The 10,313-nt window shown below is 36.6% G+C and overlaps 1 protein-coding gene across 1 annotated transcript in view; it reads right to left on the bottom strand.

Annotated features, from left to right (window-relative positions):
- Positions 1-1,097: 1,097 nt before the first annotated feature.
- LOC131186115 (sodium/hydrogen exchanger 10-like) overlaps positions 1,098-10,313 on the bottom strand; it is a 106,189-nt gene continuing 96,973 nt past the window's right edge. The window contains exons 22-26 of the mRNA XM_058159426.1: positions 8,178-8,384; positions 4,617-4,754; positions 3,176-3,361; positions 2,855-2,972; positions 1,098-1,246 (exon numbers count right to left, since the gene is read on the bottom strand). Coding sequence (XP_058015409.1) covers positions 1,098-1,246; positions 2,855-2,972; positions 3,176-3,361; positions 4,617-4,754; positions 8,178-8,384 — 798 coding nt within the window. The remainder of the gene's footprint in view (positions 1,247-2,854; positions 2,973-3,175; positions 3,362-4,616; positions 4,755-8,177; positions 8,385-10,313) is intronic.

Raw genomic sequence — 10,313 nt, 5'->3', positions numbered from 1 at the left:
AATGGTCAAAAACTTCACAACTCCAAATCTCAACCAGCAAATGCTTTGTCTTACACATTGGAAAAAAGAATCAGAACACTAAATACAAGCTCGATTACCTTATAGATGACCCTCTCCCCGTCAAAGACCTTGGAGTTTTTATATCAAATGATCTAAGTGCCAAAGCCCACTGCAACTACATCGCAAAAAAGGCTTTAAGAGATGTAAACTTAATCTTGCGTAGCTTCTTCTCCAGAAAGATTACACTACTAACCAGAGCATACAAAACATTTGCTAGACCAATTCTTGAATACAGCTCGCCTGTCTGAACCCACACCTCATTTTGGACATTAATACAATTGAGCGTGTCCAGAAATATTTTACAAGAAGAGTTCTCCACTCCTCTGATCAAAACAAAATACCTTATGCCACCAGACTTGAAATCCTGTGTTTAGAAAATTATGAACTCCGCCACCTGAGTTTAACTCATAGAATCATCTGCTACAATGTCCTTGCTATTGAAGACTACTTCAGCTTCAATCACAACGACACACGAGCACACAATAGATTTAAACTTAAAGTGAACCGCTCCAATCTTGATTGTAGAAAATATGACTTCAGTAACAGAGTTATTAATGCCTGGAATGTACTACCTGACTCTGTGGTCTCTTCCCTAAATTCCCAAATCTTTAACCAAAGACTATCTACTATTGACCTCACCCCATTCCTAAGAGGTCTGTAAGGGGCATGCATAAGAGCACTAGCGTGCCTACCGTTCCTGTCCTAATGTTCCCTTTGATTGTATCCAATTCATATAGTTATTTCATGCTTATACTTATATATACTATTGTGACAAATAAAATAAATAAATAAAAATAAAATAAATAAATTATAAGTAAAGAATTATCTTGCCTGAAGAACTTTTCTTCAGGCAAGATAATTAAAAAGATGAAAGGAAGCACTGGGAGGAACTGTGATGAAATATAATTTTTTTTAGAGAATAGGTAGTCCTAGAAAGGCTCCTATGGTTGGATATGGATTAGTAAATCATGCTGGGAAGATGAAACAAGCAAGTTTTCTTTTAATTTTGTAGCTAGTATAAAGCAACTCTTTAGTCTTCACCTATCACCCAAAGCAGGCTGACATGATGACCTAGGAATCCTTATACATACATATTTCTGAATAAATGCAATAAGCATACTTACTACATTGTCTATTAATGTGTCTTGGCTGCTATGTTCTGAAGCAAAAATGTGTTCCAAGGTTCCTATATATTGAAGAGAAGACAAAAACATTTGAAAGCCAACTGAATTTATTTTAAAATTTCCAATAGATAAGATTTATAAAATATTAAAACACAAAATTTCTCAATATTCATCTCTTCAGTTATCTCTGAACATTTTACAAGTTTAAAAAAAACTAAACAGATTTATATATGCTGTCCTTTTAACTCTTGTGTTTATAAGCTACAAAAATACATATTGTTGTACTGATTATTTGGTTTTTGGATAGTTTAATATTGCATTAGTTAAATTCGTCTCAGAAAGGCAATTCGGTGTAGTGATTAAGACACCAGGCTAGAAACTGAGAGTGTGAGTTCTACTCTCACTTTAGACATGAAGCTAATTGGGTGACCTTGGACCAGTCAGTCTCTCTCAGCCCTAGGAAGAATGCAAGGACAACCACTTCCAAAAATCTTGCCAAGGTTTCATGGACTTGTTCAGGAAGTTGCTAGGAGTCCGGATTGGCTCAAAGGTACCACCAAAACAAGAAAAAAAAAGCCAACTTATGTCACAGATTCTTTCATGTGTTTGGAAGCCAAAAGTACAATTCAAACAACTATAAAATAAGCCAACTTTAAGCATAAATAACTAGTTTTTGATATATTAGTAATTAGTTTAATAATTTCTTTGAATTGCAGGTGAAATTATTTCACCTATTTTCGAAATATTTTTCAAATAATTATCATAATTCCCATCAACCATAGCTGAAAATGTGTGCCTTAAAAATAATTAATAAAGGTTTAAAGCAGTGGTCACCAACCAGTGGTCCGTGAGAAAATTTTGGTGGTATGCAGAAAAATTATTTGCATTTTTTATATTGCATTTTTTATATTATAACACTATTTATCTTTTTTAAAAATTCATATTAGTGGTCCTCGGGATTTAAAATTATGAATTTAGTGGTCCCTGAGGTCCAAAAGGTTGGTGACCCCTGGTTTAAAGCATTTTCTTTATTAAAATAATATTTTTTTTCCTAAGAATCTTAGTTAAGGCTATAATTAAATGTACATTTGCCAGGGAATAAAGTCTAATAAACACAATAACTTTAACACAGGCACTAATATTTATAACCTAAGCACATACTATGTCCACAAAAGAATTTTGCCATAATTTTGCTATGAATAAATTTATAATTTCGCTCTCAGGAGACAAATAGTGGTAAATATAATACCTTGCTTCATTCTTTCTCAGGGAAAAAAATCAAAAATACTGAATCACTTTTCAAATTTTCAGTTCTTCAATAATAAAAGCAACCTCAGAAAGTTTGATTTTTAATAAATCGTAACAGAGATTATATACAAGCTGTACTTGAATTACAAATATATAATTGATTCATTATATGCCATCAAGTCAGTGTCAGCTCTTAGTGACCACGTGGATGCTTTCAGGTCTTCCAGTGGTGCACCCATCACTGCAGAAATTGGGTCCATGCATTTTGCTAATAGTTTTTTTTTTTTAATCCTTCCTCCCGAAGTATGAAATGACCCAGCTCTCTTGAGAGGTTTATAATGCTGGGAAAGGTAGAAAGTAAGAGAAAAGGACTATAATTTCAATTAAATTCTCTGATACCAAGGATTTCAAATTCTTCTCACCAAATCTCTTTCTTGAGTGATACTGGCATATACTATTAGTTGTTTCTGTGCTCTTCCTCTCTCCTGTGTCTTCAGTTCGTACAATTAATAATTTTGTTGCAGCTGAAGTACCTTGTATCTGGAAGAATATCTTAATAAGTTATTGTGGAAATCACAAGAGTTCATTCCTATAGAATCAATGCAGTGAGCTCTACTTATAATGATTATTGGGCTGATTTGACTCTTTGGATGACCATATATTTTGCAAATAAATATTTAATCCTAACCAGCAAACTGTCATCAATTACATAATTATTGGCTAACTATAAACATATTTCTTACCTGATGGCAGGTTTTAGGTAATATGAATGGTGCCCAATAAGGTTCCCCTGACTGACAATCCTGCACAGTTCCATGTACAAGAATTACCTCATCCATAGCTTCATCATAAATATCACATTTAGTGTGATTTGGTACATCCACGACATACGTATTAGAAAACTGCATACACATTCTGTATGACCAATCCTGTACACCAAAGATATAAATTAGATTAACATTTATAAAATATTTTGAAAGGTTATGATGCCTTGTTCTGCTCGTTATTGTACACTTTGGATGAACCATCAAAACATCAGTAAATATTGTTATTTATTTAGGTACTAGATTTATAGGCTGCCTATCTCATATACATTTATTTAAATTATTTCCTATTTAAATTATTTCCTAGACTTGTACCCTAAATCATACCTTGACTATAAACAGAATTTTCCAGTTAAGAGCCCTTGGATATTCTAGTACTCAAACTTTAGATATTTAACAAAAATACCTAAAAGTTTTGCACAATAATGTTAATCAATAAATGTAACACATATGTAAAGGCATATTTATTTATTATATATTAGCTGAAACCACAATTAAAAATTATATCAATTCCATTCTGTACTCAAAGACATATATTTGTTCAGTAGGATTAAGACATAAGGAGACTGTCATCCCAATGGACAAATCTAAATATTGTTATGACTCCATTTAAATTCATACCTCATTTAAACAATAAGCTATTCTTTCTAGTTCTTCAGTATTCTATGTCAATTTCATAACCATATATAACTCAGACTTTTGTTTCAAACTTCCAAGTTCCTTTTCTTACATTTAGCACCATAATTATAACAATAAGAAATTGTTCTTTCCCCTTTTCTTTTTTAAAAGGAAAATGCTGCTTGTATCTCACTTTTATCAATCTAGGAGTATGTTTTTTCCTGCTTTCTAATCTTCCACTAGAACAAGAAAGATTGCTTTAATACAATGCACCCTATAACTCAAAGTAGTGAGATATCACTCAGCATCACTTAACAGCATTTTTTTTCTTTGAAGGAACTACCACTGCCCACTCACTGCATTTCTGTAATATTTAATTTATATTAAAACAGTAGATATCCAAAAGTATGCCAGCCATTCTCAAATTCTAATTCAAAACTATAGTTTATTGGCCTTTCTCCCTATCTTCTCAAAGCAGACAATCCATATACTTAAATAGCAGAGAGATAAAAATTTGTATACAATACCATCTAGGAACCAGTGAATCCAGATATTCACTTATCACTATAAATATTGAGAAGGTTTGTTAGTTACACTTCTGAAAATTATTAAAATTTTCAGCTTCTTCACTGATAAGTCTATTTCAGTTGCAGCACTGTTTAAGCAAGCGCACCCATAAACAACTTATACTAGAACCATAAAACTTATACTAGAACCATAAAAAAGCTGCAGACATACTTACCAGATTTGGAAGACTTTCTTTAAAAGTTTTGAGAGCAACATCAAGAGCAATTTTTAACCATATTTTATATTCCAGGGAGGGTGGGTCCAAAAATGTATCAAAAGCTTCAAACAAATCATCAATAGAGATGAAACATGTCTGAGGGAGAAAAAAGAATGAAGTAATGCCATGAGAGAATAACAACTATCATTGTACGTTGGGCAACTGTATTGACTTCAATTTCAACTTCTTTGGCTGAACTTCACAAAATCTTGCCCTTTTCATATCCCCTGTGTGAAAAATGGAGCAAACATTGTGTGCCATCCTGTCATGAGATCTACTACACAATGCAAGCTATATTTGTAATTGAGATAAACATGAGGTTCTCCATAAATGTGCCTGCATGCACACAAACACACACAGATACATTGAGTCTCTCTCAACAGAGTAGGAAGAAATTGAAATGGCATAAGGAGCTGGCAGGGGAAGAGCTGTTATTGGACTAAGAGAAAAAAATGAGAAGATGGCTAGCAAGGAAGTTGGATTTATGTAGTTTCAGACTGTTGAAGATATGCAAGTTCCTGGATAATGGAAGATAATCAGAGGACATAAAGATCACCATGCAGGGAGAAAAACAGCATAACATTGGATGTCTACATGGCATAGATTTCAGAGAGGAAGAAGAGGCGCCAAAAAGCAAAGTTCTGCCAGTATGAGAATTGCTTGCTAAATTTTAATTAAATTAAATTAATTAAATTTAATTAAATCCTGGATTAATTCTCTACGGAATTTGTCATAACTGCTCACTTAACAAAAGGTTACTCGGGGTGGCATCACTTTTGAGATCAAAAGTTATGCAGAGCAAATAACAATATAAAACAATGTGTTCCACTTTATTTTGAAGTTAAAAATGGAGGAAGGGAATGTGGAAAAAGAACTGCTTATCTCAGCTTCAGGTTGGTTAGTCTCTATCTTTTTCAAAAGTTATACAAAGATGTTTCTTCCCTTCCCCAAATGGTCTCTCTTCTTTTGTAAGACATGAAGTCACAATGGACTGACAGCCAAGTGGTTTGAACTAAATAGTCCTTCCAACCAATCAAAGATTTTAGTCTCTCACTTTTGTCAGGAATCAAAATATATTCAGGTTCAAATTTTTCCTCCAGTCTACAAGATTAGAGAATGGTGGGCAGTAGAGAAGGGGTCAAAAATGTCAAAGACAGAATTTAAAATGCTCATACAAACCCATCATCATCTGTTAGGGTGCATATATAAATGTTTACAAATGAAGAACAAACAAAATAATTGGTGGTAAAATGGATGTAAATGTTTTAAAGAAACAGAATAGAATAATGGGAAGAAATTATGGACTAAATCTATAAAATGAACATCAAGTTATAACTTAAAAGAAAGCTAGTACAAAATGTTCTACAGCTGGCACACAATTCCATTAAGATAAACAAAGTTTATCCAAGATAAACAAATCATACAGTAATAAATGTTGGAAATGTCATAAAACATAAAGAATGTTTTATCATGTGTGGTGGATATGTAAAAAAAGATTTAAGCCTTGTAGAGTGATATGGGCAGCATATAATTTTAATAAAAATATAATATAAATAATGCAAAAATCTGAAATGGAACCACAACTTTTCTAACTATGTATAATCTGAGAAAAAGTCAACAAGAAGCATCATAATTTAATGGGATAAATGACATAATGAGCTGTGAGAATAAATTTTGGCCCAAACTGAAAGATACAATTTCAACAATAGCTGTTTGGGAATTTAAATTGGTAGAATATGCAGCAATGGCAAATTTAACTGTTTATAACAGTTGTTAAATCAAATTTAAGCAACAATGTGCCCCATACATAGAATACATCTTGCAGTATCGCAAATATAATCACTTACAGTCTAGTTTCTAAGGTGGTCTAAACATCCATAAATATTGTATATTAGAAAATGTATAAAAAGAGGAAATTAGAAACCCAGTTGTTTGTATTCCTTTGGGGGGGATTTTAATTGTGAAGTTTGCTTCGCTTATCTAGTTTTTCCTTTTATTAACATGTAAAAAAATACAGTGGAGATTTTAGACCATAATTTTATTGTACAAAAAATACTTTGATGCAATCTGAAGCAATTTTTTTTGCCTAAAGTTATTTTATTTATTTATTAAATTCATTTGCAATCCATCTTATCAGAGACAGCTCTGGGCAGTTCAGAAATGTAAAATAACATTATATTCAATTCTGGATGAAAAACTGCTGGGCAATTAGGTGGTTGGTACACTATCAGCAGCTTTAGTTTCTTCCATACACAGGAACTCACATCCACTCATGTCCAGGGCACTGGTCCTTACTACTGTAATAATTTCTCAAACTATAATGGTGCCCCTCTTCAATTTTTATGGTGTGACTGCTATAGCAGCTGAAACTCAGCTGGAATTTTCCCAACAGGATTATATTCCTGTTGCTGTCCATCCAGGTCCCAGGGATACATGGAAGATCTGCATCTTTCACAAAAATATCATAAAGGGGTGCAAACTTGGCTTTTAGCAAGAGCAACTGGAGGTCAAGGTGCTTGACAATTCAACCATAGGGTTAGGACAGGGACAAATGGCTTAGAAGAAGGGAGATGCAGCAATATACTGTATGTCTCCTTTCTCCTGCAGTGGGCTTCCCAAACTACTCCATAAAACAAAGGAATTAACTTTCATTTTACATTCTTTACAAGAAACAAAATATGTCTAGGGAAGGAACCACTCAATGGCAATGCCTCATTTCTAGATGGAAAAAAACAGTTCCCTAGAAATATTTTTCCTTCTTTGGTCATTGCCAATGCCAATACAAGTTGTGATTAGCAGAGAGAGCAAGCCCCAAATAGACAATATCTGAAAGTAATTATACAAAGAATCTATATTATATACCCTTGACCAAAAATTTATATACTCTTTTTGTCTGGGATGGAGGTCGACTTCTATTGAGCAAACAACTTTGGGAGGGACATACATGAAATGCTAAGGGACAGACACCAATGTAGCTTCCCAGATCTTTCGGATCAATATCGACAAACAACAGGGTGACAGATGTTTCAGCCAGTTTGCCCTTTTATCCATAGCTATGTAGGAAGCATGGAAAATGGAGAATCAGTTGTTTTTCTAATCTACTTATGACTGCCACTACAAACGCCTCAGGTAATTTCCTCAGCCATAAATTCTGTAACAACATTTTAGTATTTTTAAGAGCAGTTTTTCTGGCAAATATTAAGTGAATTAATTTTGTGCAATGGACACAATAATTGGCTGCTTTCTATACTGTCCCACAGTGATATAATTTTATCCTTTCAACTTTAGGGCATTGGAGAAAATAGAAATATAATATAAAGCAATTGGATAATTCAATATGCTTTGTTTAAAATTTGTTAAGATTTAAGTGATTTAATGTTAAGTATTTTGAATTCAGTTTTAAAATCTAAAATATGAACTACCATTATGACTTTTACATATTTTATATAATTACATATAATTTCTAATGAGTCAAAAACTTTAATTCTAATACCACTTTATAAAGTAGAATTCTCCAACCTGCACAGCAGTTTCACAAAAAATTCCATATTCCATTTCTTGCTTAGTTAAGCAATTGAGCTCTCCTAGTATAGCTCCAGTCACAAAGTAATCTGTGTAGTGAGAGGTAACAGGTTTATGAATTCTTCTGTGAATATTTTTGTCAGACTCTTTTTGATTATCTTTAACTTCTTTAGAAACTCCATAAGAAGGGGCTTTACCAGAAAGCTAGGTATAAAGAAACAGTAATAATTAAATTTAGGAAAATAATGAAATATTAATTTGCATGTACTAGCATATGTTTTCACAGCTGGCATCAATGAAGTAATGAACTTTTTAGGCTGGGTGTCAATTGTCTAGTTTTCTTTTGTTTTGCTGTTCCATCAGCTGCTCTGATCTTCAGAAGCAGAGTGGGCTGCTTTGTGGTATATCTCTCATCAGCTAAAGAGAACTGAGCTAGGTTGACTGGAACCTGAACCTAAATGAACCTGGAAAGCTGATTTCTCATTGGTCCTTGTATAGGTGGACTTCTGCTTGGATTAATTTCGGACAATTCCAAGAGTTATGGGTCCTAATTGGACTATTTTTGAGCCAGGATGCTGCTAGGTATTCTTTCTGTTAAGGGTCCCGCATAAGGAACCAATCAGCAGTCTGGCTCAAAGACAGGTTAATCAGGAACTGGTACTTTGGAATTTCTTCAGAATGGACCAATCAGACAAAGAATGCGTTGGTTCCGTCCCAGGCGCCTGATGGACCCTGAGAGGTTCCAGACGGAGCTTGGGCCGTTCCCTGAGGATCTTACCCACGGCACGATCGAAGAACTAGTGGCGGCCTGGGAACAGGCCGCGGCTGGGGCTTTGGACCGTGTTGTGCCTTTGCGGCCTCTGACCCGGCGCAGATCTCAATTAGCTCCTTGGTTCTCTGAGGAGCTGAGAGAGATGAAACGCCGGAGAAGATGCCTAGAGAGTGCCTGGAGGTCCAGCCGCTCCGAAGCTGATCGGACACTCGTTAGATGTTTTTCAAAGACCTACCTAGTGGCACTGAGGGTGGCGAGGCGTTCTTACGCCTCCTCCCTCATTGCATCGGCAGATAACTGCCCGGCCGCCCTGTTTCGGGTGACCCGTTCCCTCCTTCACCAGGGGGGATGGGATGACCCCTTGCAGGGACGTGCCGAGGAGTTTAGTGGTTATCTATACGATAAAATTGCTCAGCTTCGGGATAGCTTGGACCAAGATTGCGATGATCCGGATGAGATGACTGAGGCTCGTCTTGTTGATGTTGTTTGGGATGAGTTTGATTCTGTGGCTCCCGAGGACGTGGACAGGTTGCTGGGGAGGCTGCATGCCACTACATGTTTACTGGACCCGTGCCCCTCCTGGCTGGTGCTGGCCACTCAGGATGTGACACGAGGCTGGCTCCGGGGTATTATAAAAGCTTCTTTGATGGAGGGGGTCTTTCCCGCTGCCTTGAAAGAGGCGGTGGTGAGACCCCTCCTCAAGATGCCTTCCCTGGACCCAGCTATTTTAGGTAATTATCGTCCAGTCTCCAACCTTCGCTTTGTGGCGAAGGTTGTAGAGAGTGTGGTGGCACGGCAGTTCCCTCAGTACCTGGAGGAAGCTGTCTATCTAGACCCGTTCCAGTCCGGCTTCCAGCCCGGGTATAGCACGGAGACAGCTTTGGTTGTGTTGGTGGATGACCTCTGGAGGGCCAGGGATAGGGGTTGCTCCTCTGCCCTGGTCCTGTTGGATCTCTCATCGGCTTTTGATACCATCGACCATGGTATCCTGCTGCGCCGGTTGGGAGTGGGAGGCACCGTTTATCGGTGGTTCTCCTCCTACCTCTCCGACCGGTCGCAGACGGTGTTGACAGGAGGGCAGAGATTGGCCGCAAGGCGCCTCACTTGTGGGGTGCCGCAGGGGTCGATTCTCTCGCCTCTCCTGTTCAACATCTACATGAAGCCGTTGGGCGAGGTCATCAGTGGCTTTGGGGTGAATTATCATCTGTACGCTGATGATACTCAGCTGTACTTTTCCACCCCAGGCCACCCCAGCGAAGCTGTAGAAGTGCTGTCCCGTTGTTTGGAGGCCGTACGGGTCTGGATGGGGAGAAACAGACTCAGACTCAATCCATCCAAGACAGAGTGGCTGTGGATGCCGG

This window comes from Ahaetulla prasina, chromosome 1 (assembly GCF_028640845.1).
Source record: "Ahaetulla prasina isolate Xishuangbanna chromosome 1, ASM2864084v1, whole genome shotgun sequence".
NCBI lineage: Eukaryota > Metazoa > Chordata > Lepidosauria > Squamata > Colubridae > Ahaetulla > Ahaetulla prasina.
Note: the sequence above shows the minus strand (reverse complement) of the source record. Positions and strands in the feature narration are given on the sequence as shown.